General features: G+C 35.7%; 1 protein-coding gene across 23 annotated transcripts in view; it reads left to right on the top strand.

The window, feature by feature from the left end:
* The window catches only part of GPHN (gephyrin), a 304,336-nt gene that overhangs the window by 209,865 nt on the left and 73,429 nt on the right, over positions 1-21,042 (top strand). For 18 of the 23 annotated variants that reach the window (XM_057420149.1, XM_057420165.1, XM_057420152.1 and 15 more), the window contains 2 exons: positions 675-809; positions 19,724-19,780. In XM_057420149.1, the coding sequence (XP_057276132.1) occupies positions 675-809; positions 19,724-19,780 (192 nt within the window). The remainder of the gene's footprint in view (positions 1-674; positions 810-19,723; positions 19,781-21,042) is intronic. The other 5 variants (XM_057420154.1, XM_057420163.1, XM_057420157.1 and 2 more) reach the window with 1 other exon arrangement.

The raw sequence follows: 21,042 nt of genomic DNA, 5'->3' as shown, positions 1-21,042 counted from the left end.
ACAAACAAACAAGGATCAAATTCTTACTTTCCTGTTTGGAATGCATTTTAAACCAAGTGTGGCTTTGGATGGTGACTTCTAGTGCTTTTGCCTGTACTCCCTCCAGAGAGGCTGCAGCTTTTGCGGCACAAACCTTACATCAGGAATTTTTGTAGCCGCAATAAAGTCTTCAGTACATAAAATGAAGAGTATTTATTCACTGCATGACATTTCTTACAAGAGATTTTCTCACTGCATGACATTTCTTCAGAGGGACTCAGTCATTGCTAATAAGTGGTTTTCTGTTCAGAATCTTGTCCCCTAGTTAGAGAATGGTAAGTCTGCCTCCTTTCATGACACAGTAGAGATCATTGTTGGTCATTGTTGGGTTTGAAACAGAGGCTTAAGAAGAAAAACATTACTTTCGTGCTATTTCTGTAGTAGTATGTCTGATTGATAGGTTTATCAGGAGAAATATATGCTCTATGCTACTTCAGTTAGAATATGATCTTATCTATTTGCTAGGTGTCTGTAACTGAAATTAGGAGAACATGCCATTAACCACTGCTTTCACTGAGAATGAAAAGGTATGCAGACTAAGAGTGGGGTATTCCTGTGGTTTTTATGTGAGGTTTTAGGTAAGTTTTGAATACAGTATAATTGTTACTATTAGTTCCGTCTCTCTTCTTTTTAAGATTCCAGATTCCATCATCTCTCGTGGTGTTCAGGTGCTCCCACGTGATACAGCCTCCCTTAGTACTACTCCTTCAGAATCTCCTCGTGCCCAGGCCACCTCTCGTCTCTCCACTGCATCCTGCCCAACACCAAAAGTAAGTACATTGGTGCCTTTGCAAGGTCTGTGCTCAGGTACATAATCTATCAGATTAATGTATTGCCTCTGATGAACAAGTTTGGTTTGCATGCAAGTGTTGTATTATTCTAAGTAACAGACAAATGCAAGACAGTATAGTTCATTCTGTGTATACTGTTGCACAATTTAATGTGTGGGTCCACCAACACGTTATGGATACTGGAGTTTCGTGCTATCTCATGCAATATCAATCATGAATATGAAATTGTTAACACCCTGAATGTCTTTAATATCCCCAGGAACATAGATAATCCTGCCACCAAGTAGCAACATTAAAGAAGTAGTATTTTATCAACAAAATGTGTATGCAAATTTCTAGCCTGGGCTGGGGCAGTTCTGTGCCTCACTTTATTATATGGTTTAAGACACTTTCAAGCCAACTGGTTTTGCACAAATCTAGATACTTGCTGCCTGACATTTGGGAACAAAAAACAACCTAAATTGTAGAAAGTTTTAATGCCAACCTTATGGGATTATTATTCAGTTCTTACTGATTACGCTATACTATTTAATCATTGAGGTGAACTCTATTATATTCTCTTTCTATCAAACTTTAATTAGGATACATCAGAAACTAAGTTAATTGACCAGTGGCAAGGCCCGAGATGTTTACTTTCAGAAGGATTCCTTTCAGCAGAAGAAAACTCTGTCTGAATTCACTTTGTGTGTTCATGTCACAAAGATCTTTCTGTGGCACCAGATGCTGACATACTAATAGACCCGTAGCAGATGGCAAACAATAACATTCTTCCTCATCTAATTCATGATGCTTGAAGATTATTCTGCTTGCTAAGGTGATTGCCAGCATCTGCTAGGTCTTCTTTCCTGCTATTTCCTTCTTTTCTGTCAGCAAACAATATTTATTTGCAATCACACATTGAAATGTTTTGGTTTAGCCTGTGGAATTGTTTTATGCAGTACTCACCTTCACTGTAATAGAATAAGAATTATTCTGATGGACAGCATACTTAAACTTCATTATATAGTCTACTTTTCTTAAGAAGATACTCAGTGAATTCTATCTGCAAGTGGCTTCTTCATTTTTTTGCAAAGAATTTGTCACTTGTCTGATGACTTAAAAATAAAAGAGTTTACTACATTAGAACACTCAGGGTAGAAGAGCTATATGAAACAGAAACTGCACTGAGTTTTATGGCTATTGACAAAGCAAGTGTCCAAAGAAAACTAAAGGAGACCAGTAACAAGCGTAAAAAAGAGACAGCATTGCTAATACTTCTAGATGTAGCCTATATACTTTCAGGAAGGTTATGACAGTGGGAAGGAGTAAAGCTTATCTGTTGTGAAGCAGAGCACACTCCTCTAGACTATCTTCCAAGATTCAGAAATTAGAGAAGGAAACTACAAGAACTTTGAAACACATTAAAAATCTGAAAGTCTTCTTTGGGAAATTAGTTGAGATGAGCTGTTATCATAATTGGATCATGCTCTGGTATTTCATGTTATGCCCTATTTTCCATATATTACTGAAAAAGCAGGTTTTGTTCAAAATGTGTGAGGTCACACTACTTTTATAAGAGGAAGTGCCATGCAACATCTGGCTAGTCTAGCTTTTCTGTGCTGTCTTTTGAAAGTGGGTGGTACAAGCTGATGTGAGGAAAGATCTGGGAAAGCCCAGTTGGAAAATAAACATGAAGTGTGATCTCATCTCATGGGTTTTATGCAAAAGTATAAGCTTCTTTGCCACTTAGAGAGCTCTTAGTTAATTTTACTTATTACTTGAAAAAATCCAAACTACTTATCATATTTTTCTTCAGTCCTTTTCAGTACCCACAAGTTCTCGAACATCAGAAGAAATATGGTTCATTCATATTCTTTAAGATTGTCAGTATGTCTAAATGCCTTCACTTACTGTGTTTTCGCTTCTGGACCCTGGCTTTCTAATAATGCAATATGATTTAAATTTGCACCAGGTCTCTTGATCCACACAGTAGTGAGATTAAAGACAAATTGTATTGTGCTGTCCTGTTGATGTTCCAAAGTGGTATTTTTTTCCTTCTTTAGTCTGCAAGTGTGCATCTTTTCATTATTATTTGCTGGTTCAGGAACCCATTTCAGGACTCCAAAACACCTGACATGAAACAAAGGAGAGGAATTCTCCGGGGAAAAAAATAAAAAACCCAAAACCGAACAACAGTTTTCTTTGATTTTACACATTGTTTGTAGTGATGGTGTAGCTGTAGAGCCAGTGGCACTATATTTGTCAATTATATATTCCAATTTATTTTTTGTACCGTTTTCTTGTATTTTTTGTCCTAAATGTGCATAAACCTTTACATCTCTCTCACTGAATTTGCTGAATAGCAGAAAGTTGAGTGTGTCTCAGAAAAAGAAAAATCAAGCTTCTGCAATGCCAGGAGCACCTCTATTGAATCAATGTTAAGTAGCAGGTTACTAATGCAGGTGGTACTGGAGAGAAGTTATGGAAGAGTGTATTACTAATACTCCTGATCTGTTAGGAGAAGTCTTTACCTTTTTAGAATTATATTTTGGAAAACCTACTGTTGCATATATATATACACACAGATCATGGAAGCAAAACATTTAATTTTAATTTGCTTTCCTTGTATCTTCCATGTTTTCTGAAAATCTGTTTCTGACAAAACAGTAAATGATAAATATTGAGTTTGAACCTGTGTATTTCAATCAGTCCTCAAAAGTTTAATTTCCTGATAAAAGAAGTAATTATATTTTTCACTGTAGCCTCCTGGGAGGTCAACTCAAGAAAAATTTCCATTGGGACTACTCTGTCTGTCATTAGGTACATCCCTAAACTAAGCAAACTTACTTTTATTAGCTTTTAATAAATCTATGTAGAACACCTTCCTGATTCTCTAAATTGTGTTTGAGTTTCAAGCAAAATCCACTGTGGCTCAAAGGTCATTTAAACCATATTTATAGTAGATGGATTCACATACAGAGGCAGTCTAAGTTTTACTCAGGGGAAAACTGCACTAACAGTCTTCCCTTTTTCAGTAATTCAACCATGAAGTTGATAGTGATTTTGACAGATATTTTTATCTTCTACAATATAGTTTTGGTCTTTTGAAAGTTCTACTGCTTTCTCAACAAGGTTAGATGAATTTGTGAATACTCACATGACAAAAGTTTAGAATGACACAGTGTGGCTTGCAAGTTTTTCTTGTCATTTGCAGTAGCTGCTCAGATTCTAAGATCTTACTATATTTTTGTATAGGTTTGTGGTCAGCATTTTCATTAAGTTAAATGCAATGTTCTTTTCAGATACAAAAGTAATATAATACCTAATACAAAATACCTTTTAGAAATATGGAGAAATTTTTTAATGGTTGCATTAATGTTGACTCTTGGGACCTTTTTTAACTTACAGTATATAATTTTAGATCTATGACTTCAGATAACTTAAAAGAATATATCCAGAGCAAATGACTGTCATTCCTTCAAACTTCTAATTTTGTTCAACTCTTAGCGAGATGATATTAGTATAAAAGAAAATTACAGTTTTCAAATTGAAGTCTTCACTTCTCCCATATATAAATGACATAATCAATATTTAATTTTTGGCAATGTTGTGTGTCAGAGTCAAATGAAGCAGAGATAGAAGACCAAAGGCAGGTTTTAAATTATCATCAGGAATACTTTTCAGTGACAGGAGGTGTTCAAACTATTTCACTTTGCAAGATCATCAGTCTCATTGATGTTCAGTTCTTCCACTCAATGTGCAGAGTTTCTTTCAATATTATCTTTAATCATGAGGGATCCTGAGGAACTTGGTACAGTACTTTTAAGATGAAAATGGGTTCAAACTTAAACAGGGGAAGTTTAGATTGGATATAAGGAGGAAATTCTTCCTGTTAGGGTGGTGAGGCACTGGAATGGGTTGCCCAGGGAGGTTGTGAATGCTCCATCCCTGGCAGTGTTCAAGGCCAGGTTGGTCGAGGCCTTGGGTGATATGGTTTAGTGTGAGGTGTCCCTGCCCATGGCAGGGGGGTTGGAATTTGATGATCTTAAGGTCCTTTCCAACCCTAACGATTCTATGATTCTATGAGAGTGGTTTTTTTTTTCCTTTTCTATCTTGCTGCTTCATTCCCAACAGTCCTTATATTCTGCTTAAGAAAAAGGCTCTCTTTACTTGCTGGTTATCTGTCCTTTCCCTAACTATTCATATTTTAGTTACACTGAATCACCCAAAACTGTCGATGGTGGCAAATTACATCCTTACCTGTTTGTAGTTGTGATAGATAGCTTTTAATTCCTACATAAGAAAGGTATATAGGCTCAATCTTACAGCTAAATTCAGAAAGCAAAGCTACTTTTCAGGAGTTTCTGGATTCTAGCAAAAGAGTCATTTACCCGCTGCTTCATCCACATCTTTATAGCATAGTATATTCAGTTAGTTGATCACTTTCTGTAACTTTCTATAGCTGTTTCCTGTTAAGAACTGTTATCTTAAAATTTGTAAGTCGATATTCACCTAATGACCTAATATTCCTAATGTCAAAAGTATGTTATACATAATTTTTGTAAACATTTCAGTTGCAGAGAAATTTTGAAATGAAAAGGCTTAGGAAAATATATTCAACTTTTTTTAAAAAAAAGAGGCTGATGAGAATTATTTCTGTGGCAGAAAATGTTTTGTCGCAATCATCTCTTATGCTTGCTATCCATGAAAAATGATGCTCTGAACACCTTCTGTCATAAACTGTAGCTTTAATGTTGAATGTGCACATTGGTGAAAGTTTTTCACAGTCAAATAAGTTACAAATTAATACTAAATTATGATTTATATCTTCAGTCTAGTGTTGTGACTTTTAGTATACAGCTACTCTGTGAAGTAATACCATTAACAGATGAGCAGATAGAGTTGGGAATATGCTTTTGTATCCATTATTGTTACAAATATTTCAGTATATCTCAGGACATGATATGGCAAGCGGTAGTTTTATCCATAGGGTAGGTATTTTGTGTACATTGAGTGTGTTAAATTTTGTATTTGTTATCTTGATTCCTAGTATTTCTTCTAAGGTGGGCATCAAGGTGAAAACAATATGGCAAGTATATGAATGTATTTTAAAGTTTGTATGCATACACTCAATTCCCAAGTAAAGGTTTGTTATTTATGAAGTTTGTATATGCTGTGTTTTTTTCTACGTGGGAACTTGCTTGAGTGCTTTGGCACTAGCAAGTGCTTTGACACAGCTGTATAGCTGTGATAGGGTTGAGAAGCATGGAAAAGTACACAGGATGTTCTAAATTGTTAGGATGATCTAGCTAGGTGAAATCACAACCTGAGCACTGCAAGGGTTCCTTGCTTTTTCCTGTAAAACAGGAAGCTCTTTATAGATAGAAGCTTAATTAGATATGTTAAACTGCTAAAAAATTCCAATATTGTGATTATTTCTGGGGTTTTTATTTCCTCTTAAGTTTTTTTTCAGTGCAAATTCCAGGATTACAAAAAATATATTTAGTGAAAAGCAATGCTGAGAGAATGTATATTGGAGTAGAAAGCAGCCAGTGTTGCCTTAAGATGAGGAATCCTGCTTACTAACACATTAACCTTCTGAATCCTCCCATGTTCTCCCCAGTACAGTGCAGCAGTGCCTTTCAAATCAATTAATAATTATGATACTAGAATATTTTCTATATAATTATTGCCTTTTTCCTCATTGTTTAAAGTGTACTGTCCTGGCAAAACATGTGGATGATTGTGTTCCTACTAAGTCTTATTTTTAGTTTACGTTTTGGTTAAAAATCCCAATTGTTCTTAGCTGGAAACGCTAGATGTCACAGCTTCAAAAGTGAGACATTGTACTAAGAAAGAAGCAACTTGATATGCCTGGGATAGTAAAAGAAACCACCCAATACTTCAGAACTAATAAGAGGAAAGTCTACTAAAATCCTTTCTAAATAGAAGATTCACTGAAAAATACAAGGGTATGGTTTTAGGGGGGTTTGTTAGTATCAAGATAGGCCTATCAACAAGTCTCTGGAGAGGCAGAATAAAGACTTGAGTTATCAAGTTTAAGGTGAACATGGAATTTCAGTGGAGGTACTTATTGGACTTAGTTTTATTTATTGAATATCTGTTTTTCAAGTAGAACCATATTCATTGGTAAATGGAGTCTGTATTAAATACATAGCAGTGCTAAAATCCAGTTCCTTTCTTTTCTCATGCCCAAGAACTGTTAAGAGCAGGGCTGAAGAAGGATGTTAGAGTAATTGGGAGTTGACTACCAATCCAAAGCATCCAGAACAATTCTTGAATTTGTAGAATGAGCTACTTTTCAGACCTGTTATGTACTGAATCATGAAGAAGTTCTAATATGCAAAATTTCTCCACATTTCTCTGTTTTAGTAACCAATTTGTATTTTATTAAGCTATGGAATTCCATTCTTTTTGTGAGTCCAGTGAAACTTTCAGACATGTCAGAAATAAGCTTCTTAGTCTTTACCTGAAAATACAGATATTTTTAAATTGTAACTATTCTGCATGTGTATCCATCCAGAAGAGAATGATCTTTCAGTACAGACATCATGGATGACACATGCATTGCATGAGTTCTGATCTCTATGCATATGCTGCATCAGCTTGTCAGTTTTTTTCCTCCTTGATTTTTTTTTTCCAATTAGCTTTGGGAGCAAGAGTTTTGTTGTTACTGTGCTTTCTTCCAAAGTGAAGTGTTGGGGTTTTTTTTAATTCTGATAACTTCGGTTTGTCATTACCTTTAAGAAAAGGACATGATGTGTGTCTCCTTCACACATTAGTTTCATTATCCACACCTTTTCAGTTCCTGTTCAAGATAAATCTGTGGTTTGAATTCTGATGTATCACAAGATGAGAGATTTGGAGTTTGTTTGTTTGTTTGTTTGGGTTTTGAAAGACAGCAATGTCTTTCATCCAGATTTTTCATCTATAAATTTCTCTGAATGCACCTCCACAGAAACAGTTACTATTTCAGTTTCCAGTATATCTAGTTCTGGTCTTGTCACCAATGCTTGGTGAGTTTGTTGGTGCCTAGTAATCATGCCTACTCTAATGAGATCTTGCTGGAATTGGTCCCTTGGAGCAAAATTGACCTTCCATCTCCATTCATCATCTTTTCCTTGGGCATATTAGTTCTTCTTACCTTTGCTAACTGATTTATTTTTGTTTCTTTATGAAATATGGTTTTAAGAGTAAAATTATGCATCTATGTGCTGAATCTTCAAATAGCTATATGTTCTGTTTGTAGAACTTTGTTTTTCCACTGCTGTATAAAAGGAACAGAAATTGTTCTTGCAAAGACAGACAGTGATCCTTTTCTAGTTGTTTTTCTTGTCACAGTAAATAATTTAGTGAGGGTGTAACAAAGATCAATGCCAGATATTATAGGAGAGGTAGGTGATGTTATTTTAAAACAAAATGGATGTCAGTCACATTTTCATATCTTTTATATTCAAGAGCACAAAAGATACATGCATTCAGTAGAGTCCACCATTCAGGCATCCATATATATGTGTACCCATGTGGTCTGGTCAGGATTGTTTGAATTGATGTGTAGGAGGATGTGGGGCACAAGCTATCCTCCACAACTTTTGTAGCTGTCTTCGTACACTGATATCCATGAAGTCAGTGTTGGACATGCCCTTTATGCTCTTTAGAGGTTGACATTTAAGGGGATATTTGTCTCTCCATCAGGTTCCACCTCTTGAATATTTAGTATTCACTTGCTGTCCCGTGTTCTTACCTAAACCTGCTTTTTACTGTTCCAGCATCATCTCTCCATGGCTCAACTCGTTGTCTTGGTGTGTACATTGTTTTAGGTTGCCTTGTTTTACTGATTGGGTATCTTCAATGAAGTGTTGCATGAAGTGCTGTGAACTAAATGAACTACTAATCTGTATGCCATCAACATATTTAGCTTATATCCCTTCTGCTATGCTGTCTGGTGCTTCCACATTCATACATTTCCATTTTTGCTCTAACACTTTTAATATATGTTAGTTATTCAATGAGTTTTCTTATGCAGAAATCTGTATTAACTTACTATCAAAACAAGCTACTTGCAGGTTACATCCTGATATCATACCGTGCTTCTACAGATTTGCAATATAGTAATAATATTCCATTTCATGTGCACATGCAACCCAAAGTTCTGTAAAAAGTGGTGGTACTATAGCATATAGTATATATATAGTTATGCGTTCACAGGAGCCAAAACATAGATTTAGACCAGGAAAGCTCTTTCAGGGCACGCATGTTCCTGTGGTTCATGAATGTATCATCTGCAGTAAAAGTTCACTGGTTCCATCTACCTGATGCAATATGTGAGAAAGAAGCAAGAACCTAAAGCACAGACATTGCTTTTCCGATGGATGATGTAAATATGGAATTGCCTTCAAGTTGTGTGTTCTTTAGTGACTGTACTAGTAGTCCGTAACATCTAATTTCACTTTTGAACCTCTTGGTTCTCTGAATCTCATTTCCTATTTTGGGCAATACCCAGTACAATTCAGTGTTGTAATATGTAGTGCAAGCTGAGTGCAAACTAACCAAGTTGCCCTTGTGCCACTGTTGGCCCTTTAACTTAAAAAACAGTCTTTTCTTGGTCATGTATTCCCTCCTCAGACTTATAAAGCAGATGCATAAAAACTTTCAGATTTCATTTTCATGAATTAATTAAGTCAAACTTCTTCATTTTCATCCTTCAAACGTCTTCATTTTCATCCTTTAAACAAAAAAATTATACCAAAAACAAAAAACCCAACCTTCATTTGTTACAGATTTTGCCTTCTTTGGAGTGATCAAATCTGCTTATGTGAGATTTATGAAATTATGTTGTGCTTGTACAATGGATTTATAATCTATCTTTTTTCCAACTGTTAAGTCCTTGCCCATGTAGCAAAGATGCTTCTCAGTTCAGAATTTTGTGTAAAATTTCACTCTATTTCTTTTACAGCAGTCTTCAATGTTATCGAATACCTGCTGATGAGATTACTTTAATATTCTCTAATGATGATGCCTCCCATATTTATCTGAGAACACTCCTAACTTTTGTGTAAAAATCATTATTGAAAATACTAGATAAGGTCAGTTTCTACATCACTCATTTGCAAAGTATATTCATAACTTCTCTTCCATCCATTCCTATTTCAGCAGTTACCTTCCAACTAGCAACTTCATTGCCCTCCCAACAATTCTATTTTTACTTCTATATAGTCCTGTCCTACATTTCATCTCTTTATAAGCGCAATTGCTTCATCAAAACTAAAAGAGCTTTATACTAATTCTCATTGATTACCATGCCTTTGTTCCTATACTGTGTATTATCATCCCAAATCAAAATTCAGGCAAGGTATTATTTTTCATTACCAATCTTACCACTGATATCTTTGTAACCTCATGTGATAACACTTCTACTTTTTCTTATTATGTTTGTATGTTTAAGGGATCTTTTACTCTTTGTTTTAAATGGCTTTCACTCTATTTTGTACTTAACAGTTTCTAGCTTAGACAAAATAGTATCTTTAGGCTTCATGTATTCCATGCTCTCAGTCCAGACCTAGTAGCAATCTTGGCATAGTTTTTTGCTCTTCTCCATTCAAAAAAACCAAAGTTAAAGTATTTCAAGAGATTATTTTTGCTGTCTCTGTCAGTGTCTTCTGTTAGAATGGTATTTTTGCAAAAAAGGTTCATGAAAGTTGGTCATTTGTCTCCTTTGGTAGATAAAGCTGTTGCTGATACAGAAAGTATATTTTTCAGTCTTAATTGAATTGAGTACGTGTTCACTTTGGATTTACTAATTTTTAGTATCCATACTAAAAATTATTCTTATTTGAGAGCAAATCTATGTATTCAAGCAATTGGGCTATTTCATTATAATATAAAAATGCGAAGTTGTTCTTGGTCTGATGTGATAAAAACCCAACTATCCAAGAAGTTAGTAGTTAATCTAAAAAACAGATTGAGTCTGATTGCAAGGCTCCAGGCCATTTACTCTAGAGTATGTTTGTGTTGTCTCCTTGTTTTGCATGGATCTTACAAGTTAGTTAACCTTCTACAGGACATGGGAGATGTAGAACTTATCTCAGTTTTGAGTTTTTTTCATAATAACTCTTTTATATCAAGGTCTTGTTTCTGGTATCATTTTTTCCCAAGCAGATAGGCTTTCTGTTTTACAAAATCTAAATCTCAAAATCATGTTACCCTTGCATTAACAGGTCAGCAGAACAACATGTTAAATGTGAATACAGTCATTCATCTGTTTGTCTTTCCAAAACAGAAAAGACAGGACATTGTCTTTTAGGACTTACACTGAGCAATTATCATCAGATTTTGAGAGTTTCATTCATTAAGTAGATTCTTACATCATATAGATTATCCACTTTTTTGAACTGTAGCTATTTTTAGCAAGTATTACCCCATACAGTTTTGGGAAAAGGTACAAGAGGCTTTCTTCTTGGCATTCTTCTGCCAAGATCTCATGCATTATTTCCTGGCTGGAAGACGAGAACATTAATACTACTTAGGATGCGGTCTAATGTTTTTACCAGTTGGTGTGCATAACCCTCATTCTCTGCTTCTCTATTCCTCAGGATGATTTAAATAAAAAATAAAAACATCTGTGTGTATGTGTCTATGCATAATCTTTTATCACAGCTAATCCTATGTATTGTGCAGCCATGGCAGAGAAATATGTGCACTATGTCAGTGCTGCTTTACTTGCTCTTCTGTTGTGGTTCCACTCTGTCTATTCTGAGTGCAATAAATGACAGCTTAAAGTACTCATATGAGCAGTAGTCATTAAGCAATGAGATGAGGTAAGCGCCATAGCAAATTTATCTAGAAAGGTTGGAAAACGTTAGTGTAATACCTAACGTACCAAGTCTGTTCCATTAAATAGTCCTTCTAAATTCTAACAGTCACTAAGCATCAAACAAACAGTACTAGGAAATAAGAAGGCAAAGGTGATGGAAAAGGTAATAGATTTCAGAATCAAAAGAACAGTTGTCACAATAAACAGCCATTCTAAATTTGATAATACAGTTCATGCTGTTAAATTCAACTTCATCTGCTTATACCGCTACCTACCTCCTTTCTCACAGCGTATGTTAGGAGCCCTTAATTTTGTAATTCATGGAAGAGGTCAATGCTTATCCAACTCTGCATTCTGTATCTGCAAGGAGAACTTAGTATGTGCCAAATGCATTGCCTGTGGTTGAGAAAATTCTTATTTAGTTGTGCCACTTTTTGTTTAACAAAATATTGATCATAGGTTGTTCTCTCTGTTTCAATATTCTGCCTGCAACACGAGCAGGGAGGAGGCACTGTAATGCTCCAGGGAGTTGTCCCATTTTGAGCAGCAGCAATCTACTTAACTAGTTTTGCTTGTTCCTAAGAGAGATTGTGTAAGTATTTAATTTTTTTCTACATTTCTGCCATGTAAAAGTATTCAACTGTTGCAGCACAAATCATGACAAAATTCTGATGACATGTTTCAATGTGAGTTCAAAATTATGTGACCATGAAGATATGCCATTCACAGATGCCTCAAGATTAGGTGTTACAGTATGTTCAAATGATTAATAGCAATGACAACAATCCAAATGAGTCCCGATATTTATTATACTCAAAATTTTTCTTAAATGTCTGAAATTAATTGCCTCTATTTTTCTGACCAATTTAGCTCCATTTTAAAAGCAAAATATATATTGTCTCTTTAAAAGGAGCATTTATGAATAGGATAGAATTTGATTTCTTAAATTATGCTTCAACAGTATAGTTGTTTTTGAAAGAAAGTGGTTATCTATTTCTGATTACTTTCTCAGTAGCATTGCATATTCTTGGACAAGAATTTCTGTAGGCATTTGTCGGTATTTACATTTACTGAAACCTGCATATATTTCAGTAAAGAGTTTTTTATTTAAACCAGCAACAGTGGTGACTGCAGGAATGTATTGATGGGAAAAGTCTGTGACAAATTAGGGGTCCTTAAGGTGAGAAATTCAAAGTGCTTACATTTGGAACATAATTCTCTCCAGTAACTGTGTTGGAAACTGGGCCTCCCACTTGAATGACCTACAGGAGATTTATGGAAATCATCCCATAAGAAACAGTAACAAGTTTTGCAAAATTTCAAACGAGCTGTTGGCAATCTCTCTTTCAAATTTGCACCATTCATTACAGTTTATTTATTAAGACTACTTTTTTTTCTGTCAAAAATTGTTTTTCAAAATGCAAGGAATGCCTTTGAGGAAAGAGTTCTGTGTGTGTTGGCATAGTGGTTCTTCACAGCGCTTTCTTTGCTTTATTAAGTTCCCAGGCAGCCTCCTGGGACAATGGTTTCATTCAAAAGCTGGGTCAGTGTGGACAAAGGTTGACCTTTGTCACTTCCCAGATTATTCTTAGTATCTAGCTTCTTAAAGGTCATATTGTTTAAAGCTTCTGCAAAGTGAATTGAATCCCGGATCTTTCCACCTTATCTTCATCTTCTGAGGTTATAATCTCACTGATTAATTGTGAGTTTCCTATAGCTTTAATGGATACACCCTTTCCCAGTATCCTTACCACCCCTTCCGCTTCTTTTTCACAGTTGAACTCTTCAGGATGCATAGATGTGAGGAAATACATGTGACAAGAAGCTCTATGCAGATTTTTCAAACAGCCCTGCCTAGTCAAAAGGATGAAGTACAGGATATTACAGATATTTGAGAACAAACCTCAAATGCACCTGTCCTCAAAAGAGGTTTACTCTTCTCTTTAAAGTCCCATTGGACCAGAAAGTTGGGATTGTCCTTGTTACACTGAGTCCCAGTACAAACATCTCTCCCTTAATTTTGTTGCTAAAAGTGGCCAAAGACAGCAAATGTCTTACTGGCTTGCTTTATAACCTACGTGTCCTACCATCAGATCACTTCTAAGTGCCTTCATTGATGCAGCAGCTTTCACCATGACCACCAAGGTATATTTGAAAGGAGCTAGCTGAGCATCTAAAACTGTTTAAAGGACACTGCCCTCCATTGGAATATGGATAGCCCTGTATACACTGCAGCTTTTAGAACTTTAGTTCAGCTTAGGACAACAAATCAAGTGAGCAGCACATTCAGAAGTGAATTGGCAGTTTGGGAAAGGCACCACCTAGGACTTCCCATGTTTTTATATTTTCCTTAAATATAAAATCCTTCCCTGCTTGCCAAGATAGATTTTTGATATACATGATGGGGTTTTGGTTTTTTAAAAGCTCTACTATGAGGATATGACAAAATTCTGCTTTTCTTTGTGGGGAAAGCCAGAGAATCAGTGGGGCTGCAGGCACAGCTGGGGAGCAAAATGTGCCAGCAGCCAGTGAAAAAATGTTCAAAGTGGGGCTTTGAGAGGATTGAAGGTATTGAATTGAGGAGAGATCTGATGAAAACGTTGAGTGGTAGAGATCTGGTATAGGGAAAAGCAGTATTTGTGTGATGAAGCTGTTGAGTGATGAAGTTGCAGGGCTTAGAGTGGCTTGGAGAAGAATAGGAAGTAGGTTGGAGGCAGGTGGAAGCAAGGAAAAAATAAATGTCTATAATCAGGAAAAACTGGAAGAAAGGTAGTCTTGAATGGGTAGAAGGGTTTGGGGGACTTGACCGGTGTGACAGAATTTTTCAGTTGTGTGACTGAAAACTCTGAGACAAGCTAGGTCTTGAATCCTGGTGTACAATTTGGTCTCTATATGTTTGTAGATCCCTATATAATAAAGTGAAATGTAAAGTATTATGAACTTAATTAGTCTTCTTGGAGCAGTCTGGTCTCAATAGCACACAGCTCTGTGTGGGATAATTAAGCCTTCTGATTGCCAGCATTCTTTGCAATGGGTGGGAGCCCTTTGATTTCCATACCATTCCTGTTGGGCTGAGCATGCCTCTTGCCAAGAGCAGCCATTTGGTTTTGTTACTCATCGTTTATAATCTCTTCATGTCCTGGGCAACATAAAGCCTGTGTATTTTAACTGCATAGTGCAAGCGAGTAGGCAACTCTTGTATGCCCAGAGCTCCAGTTTGAATGAGATTTAGGATATTAAATCAGTAAGAATAGTGGCATAATATGTAATGTTTGTATTTATTGTAGTCTGTTTTGCCCTGGCAGTGCATTTTACCTACCAGCTTTTAGATTCAGTTTCTGACCATTAAATTTCACTGAAGTTAATAGATAAAAACTAAAAGAACTACGCTGCCATGTGTGGGTGTAAAATAACCAGTATATTACAAAATCTCCTGTATAAGGACATCTTATATGCCATTATATGTGTTATCAGAGCAATGATTTAGTGATGATACTAATGTACTAATCTCCAAAACTGCAAGAAAATTGCTTTACTTTTACCACTGATAGGTCCACCTGCACTGTGTTTATTCCCTCGTCTGCACATGGAACAGTTTGAGTAGTAGTGCCCATTAAAAAAAAAAAAAAAAAAAAAGAAAAAAAATCCCTTTCATGTGGAGGCTGTTGGAATATGTTGTGATTCATATTTAGTTCCTCTTCTGCAAGTTTTTGATGTTTCTGTCTTCTCAATGCATTCATCTTTAAGATCATTTTAATGTTGTTTTTATACATCCACCTACCTTTTCACTAATTCATAGAACATTTCTTTAAGCTACATTGGACTGGAGAGAGGTTTCTCCCATTGCTTTTCTCCTGCATTTTGCCTTATTAGGTGGCCCTTTGGACATTACAGATTCGGAGTGTATTATAGAAGTCAGCTGAAGGAGGTGAACCAAAATAGGACCATCATACGCACAGCTTTGCTCTAGATTTCTGAAACTGATCATTCCTTTCTTGCCCTGACGCCCTGCATTTTGAGATAAAATGGTATTTGAAAGGAAGTAATAGCAGGTAAAACTGGAAAAATGAGGGAGGAGGTCTTTTCTCGTAGAAGCTACAAACTTGTGAATGTCACTGTTTCACATCCAAAAACCTGCTTTAAAAGGAAAAACTTCATAAATGTTTATTAACAGCATGTGTAGTCACATTGACAAATATCATGCAAGCAAGTTTCATGATTTAGGATTCAGTAGAGGATATTAACAGCATTTAACTGCACATCCCCTGAGGCAACGAGGTTAGGGGCGTAAGAGAACTTTTAGTTAGGTGTAATGACAAGAGGCCATGGCTCAAAACTAACAGGGACAATTTCGGTCTAAGAAAACAGAAAATGTTTGTCAGCATGGTTGTCAGAAATATGTGGGATAACATATATGACAAATGCAAAAACGTTTATTTGCAAGCCCAGTGATGTAATGTTCCACAAGTAATATTAATGGTTTTCTTTACTCACTGATCATCAATGATCTCTGCAGTAGTGGTCAAGTGGGAGAGCAGTTACCTTTTTCTTATATACAGCAAATAATCTGAACTTGATTTGGATGCTGTGTAGCATAATCTCTGGCTTTTAATTAATATGATCAAATATTGCATGCCCGGGACATTGAGTGAGGAACTGAACATCTTTTTAAACTACTGCTGCAAAGAGTTTCCATTACTAGTGTTGCATTTATTTGGTTTCAGAATTAAGTAACTAGATCATATCAAAAGCCTTTGTCATTATGAACCATCTATTGGCCAGAATTTTGGAAAGACAGAATCTTATATTAGTTATCTTGTTATGTTGTTCAGAGCTGTTCTTTATGATGAGTATAAATGCTAATTTATATAATTAAGGTTGGGGTTTTAAAATTGTTTTTTTCTGAAATAAAATCATGGTTAAAGATAAACAGGTACACTTCTTATGGGCTCTGTTAGAAGGTAGAGGAATAATAATGAAACAAAATGCAAGACTTCTGCTTAGAAAATATTGTCTGTTCTTTGGTACCTAAGTCTTTTGCTTATCTTCTGACAAGTTCATTAAGCATATTTAAGCACTCCCTTTTGCTCACTGCTTGTTTCTGATTTCTCTGCTTCCTAAAGTTTTTTCCGCTGGGTTCCTATCTCATTCTACTCTTACCGGAATTCCAGCTTATTCGTCAGATATCAGGATAGGGACCTGTGGCTGATCTTCAACTATTAACGCCTACTGTTATTCCCTTGTGAATAAGAAAGGGATGTAAATATAATACATTTTTGTTAACTGTCAGTGCATCATACCTTGCCAGTTTCCTGCAGTGTTCCCTACACAGTATCTTTCTTCCTTCATTACACTGAGTATCTTCATTCTTGTCCTTCAGAATATTTCAAAACCCTCAGGTCATTAAGCTAACATTTTGCCAGTAACTACTTAGTGTTGCTTCTGTGTCATCTCTCAATCTACTAATTTAGCTTGTGTTGTGGTATAAAAAATAAGTCATAAAACCTGAGGCAAAAATATTTGTTTTCAATGCCACTGTTGAGGTTCTTTTCCTTAGTCCTTTGTTTTCCTTAGAAGTATTGTTTTCATTTCAAAAATGGGTAGTAGAAAAATCAAAGGACTCATTTCTAGATCACACAAGTGACAGAAGTATACGTATTTTTCATTTAGAATGCTTACATGTGCATCTGTTATTGTAATCTCTTCTAGCTACAAGTGTTCATCTATGATGGGGTTCTCGTGTCTAGCTGAGTTTCTGAAAAACAGGGAGTGTATAATCCATGCTGGTTTCTGAAATACTAGCTCATCAGTCAACTTCTAGGAGCAGAGAAGCTGACTAGAAAGAGACAAGGGTATGATAGAATTTATTTCTGTGGCATTTCCTGCAAAAAAATATTTTAAAAGCTGTTTTATTCTTACTGTCCCTACTGTCCATTGCCTTCTGGGCAATGCCCTATTTAATTTCCAGAACAGATGTAGTATAGTTTGTGCAATACACATTTCATTCTGACTCATCCCTTGAGAAGCATTCAAGTTCCTTTCTGCAAGGTTCCTGCAGAAAGCATGTTATCAAGTATAGAAACTATGCCATGGATGTAAAACAAGAGATGACCTTAAGCTATTTCCTTGTAAGTTACATTTTCAAGCATTTATAACTTCATTGCTCGCAACATACACGTTGTGTGTGTATTCCTCTATGTATTTTTAAGAAATAGTAATTATGTCAGTCGTATGCACCTATAATATCTCCAGTCTTGATTCTGACTGAATTCTAAATGTTCAGCATAATTTGAGCAACCACAATACCTGCACTGGTAAGTAGCAGAAGAAAAACCTTTTCCTTGAAAGGCAATGCATACTGCTGTCACCTAAAACTGTTCCCCAAGTTTCTGTGGTATGTAGTGGTTTTCTTAATGTCCTAGTTCCATGTCATTATGTGAGAATGTCAGCAATTTTTTTTTCTTATGCTACAAATTAGTAACACAAATTAGGGTTCTTCTTGATTATGTCTTCTTCTGTGGGACTGGTAATATTTCAAGTAGGATACTGGGGCAAATATCTTTGCTCTAACTCCCTAAATCCTGTTGTTTTCAGATAAGGATCTTTTTACCTTTCTTTCTTATTGTTGTTGTTTTCAAGGTGTATTTTTATGTGTGTTTTTTAATTAGCAAAAATAAAGCAACTATGTTAAACTGCAAGTAATTTAATTTCGTCTGTCTTCTAAATGAGCCATATTTTATTTAAGAATGACAGTTGTTTTTATTGGTCAGTATACTAGAATTTCTTGGAGATTTGCCTGGAGTCCCATGAAAACATGTAATGTAGGTGTTTCACTTGAGAATTCAAAACTTACTATTTTAATGCCATAAGACCAGGGAAGGACAGAACAATTTCTAGAAATGCTTCCAGTGTAATTTGCTGTTGCGTTTTCTTCAAAAGCTGAGTGCAAGTGAAAAATACATTCAGTTGACTGTGTTTTGAATATGGATTTCTCCATTTTGCATGGCTCCGGTAATAACAAACAGGGAAATCTAACCTGTACTTTTGTTAATGTGCTCCAGAGAATATAAAGTGTAGTTGAATTTCCATGGTTCATTCAGTCTTTGGCTTCCTTGCTGAGATTTCTTAAAGAAATGTGGTTTGAAAGGGTTCACCTCACTTGTGTGGGACTTTGTTTTACGTAAACTGTGAAATAACCATCAGATAATTAAAATTTCCAGTTCAGTCTTGACTCAAAACTAGAAGAACATCCCTAAAGTCATTTCTATTGTCTTCTTCTTCTGCTTCAAATGACACAACATAAGTTTAATTTATCAGTGAGAAGTTTGCTTACTGGATTAGGCAATTCTGAGAACTTTTGCTGTAAATGAATGTTTTATTTTACCTGCTTCTAACAATATGAAGCCTTTTGAGCAGCTACCTCATTTGTTTCTTCCATTCTCTGCATCATCTAGGAAAAAAATTTATGAATGAAAAGTAATCAGAGAGGAGATGCCAGGGGAGAGGTTATATATGTCATAAATTTAAAATAAAAATCTAATGTTGGTCTGGCATTAAAATTTTCTGGTTGGGCAGCATAATTTTAACTGGGAATGTTGATAGCAGTGGCTAAAATCTCTAGGCCTGGGTCAATAGTAATCTGTATTGCATTCTGTCAGGTATCAATCATGATACTTGCCAGGCCTGATACTCCCAGTTATAGCATACTGTGTTCATATGATTTGTAGAAGGTATAGGGTGTTTTTTCTTCAGTTAGAGTTTTAGGATTTCATTATTCCTCATATCCAAATCAGATAAGTAACATGTATATTCTTTCAAAAATGTTAGTAAATTCAGCATGCAGCATATGTGCCAGATTGGTAATATATTGAAACAAAAATGAGCAACAAAGCAAGTTGAAAATGTCACGATAAAGCATCATTTATTCCAGAAATTAGAGTCTGTGTCTTTGTCCTCTAGAGGTGTCTCAGAGAGTCAAATTGATGTCTTGCATGTACTGCTAACTGATTGTGTGGAAATTTTTTTAAGTTCACTTTTTCTTTATTCTTCTGTCTTTTTTACCCATCTTCCCCCATTGTAGCAAATTAGACGGCCGGATGAAAGCAAAGGAGTTGCTAGTAGAGTTGGATCCCTCAAAGTAAATATGTTTCTAACATTTATTTTGCAAGTTTTCTTCTATAGCCTACACTTTTCCTTTCAAAGGGGGAGGTGAGGGGAGGGAGGGAAGGGGCTTTTCCATTTCTCACCATCCCATCATTCTTATCTGAGTATTCTTATTGCTGTTGGGTCACATTTTGTTTGTTTCTGTGCTACACATAGAACAACTGAAGTCAGGCTGCTAGTTAATTAGCTTTGAATATCACCACAAATAAAAGATAGTAACAACTTCCTTGAAGTGCCTGTAATTTGGTGATCATGATTAAACCACTTCTCTGATCTGTGTTGTTTGTTGTCTCTTAACTGCCTGTTACATGGAGAAGTGACTTACTCATCTTCAGACTCCTGCTTCCCATCTTGAAACATAATTAAACTTCTATAGGGCTCACACATTTTGCATTTAAATCTGCAAAAGGCTATTACAGGAGAGTTTAATATTTCATGTATATATAGCCTTTAAATCAAAAAAAGTCAGAGTAAATTAAAAGGAAACGAGAGAATCATGCGAGGCTAATAATGGAGCCACTGTTTCACTATTAATTAGTCCCTTCTGCCTTTTTTTTGTTTGTATAAACATAATCAAATGTTTAGAGCACTTAACAGAGCAGGCAGATACCTAAATCAGTACCCACCATGCTCAGTGTTAGACCTTAATAAATGGTTTAAAACACAAGACATAACCTATACCAAGATATTGATTAGATGCAGTACAAGCCATCCTGTTAAGGTTCCATCTCAACAGTTGCCTCTTTTCAGCCATCCAATTTTTCACTTTTTTTCCAGTTTATTTCCTTTTAGCACTTTCTCAAGCGCTAAGTATTTCTCTGTTCTTCTGCACTCTCCTTGCCTTTCCTGCCTTCTTAGGTTTTGAGCTTTTGGTTTGGTTTTGTATGTGAGTGTATTGACTTTGTCGGGACAAGCCATCCTCTCTGTTCTCTAACGCTGCTCTACAGCTGCTCTTTGTGAAAATGTTATTTCACTGAGCATAGAGAAGGGGAGGGGAAGGATTAGTTATTCTCCTCTTTCCAGTAATGCCACCATTTAAATTGATCTCAGCGTAGAAAAATAAGTCAGTTGCTATTTGTTTATACAAGTTACATCTGGAGGCATCTGCAGCATTCCTCACTGTCTGTGAGGCTCTATCGTTTCATCTTGTGTTTTGGGAAGAGGTTTAAGTTACAGTGTTGATGAGAAGAGCACTGTACATGAATGAGACACAGTTTCAGTGGGAGACATTCAAGA

Source organism: Pezoporus wallicus, unplaced genomic scaffold (genome assembly GCF_028554395.1).
Source record: "Pezoporus wallicus isolate ANWC-B61680 ecotype Strahan unplaced genomic scaffold, APGP_CSIRO_Pwel_v1 contig_5418, whole genome shotgun sequence".
In the NCBI taxonomy this organism is placed as follows: Eukaryota; Metazoa; Chordata; class Aves; order Psittaciformes; family Psittacidae; genus Pezoporus; species Pezoporus wallicus.
Note: the sequence above shows the minus strand (reverse complement) of the source record. Positions and strands in the feature narration are given on the sequence as shown.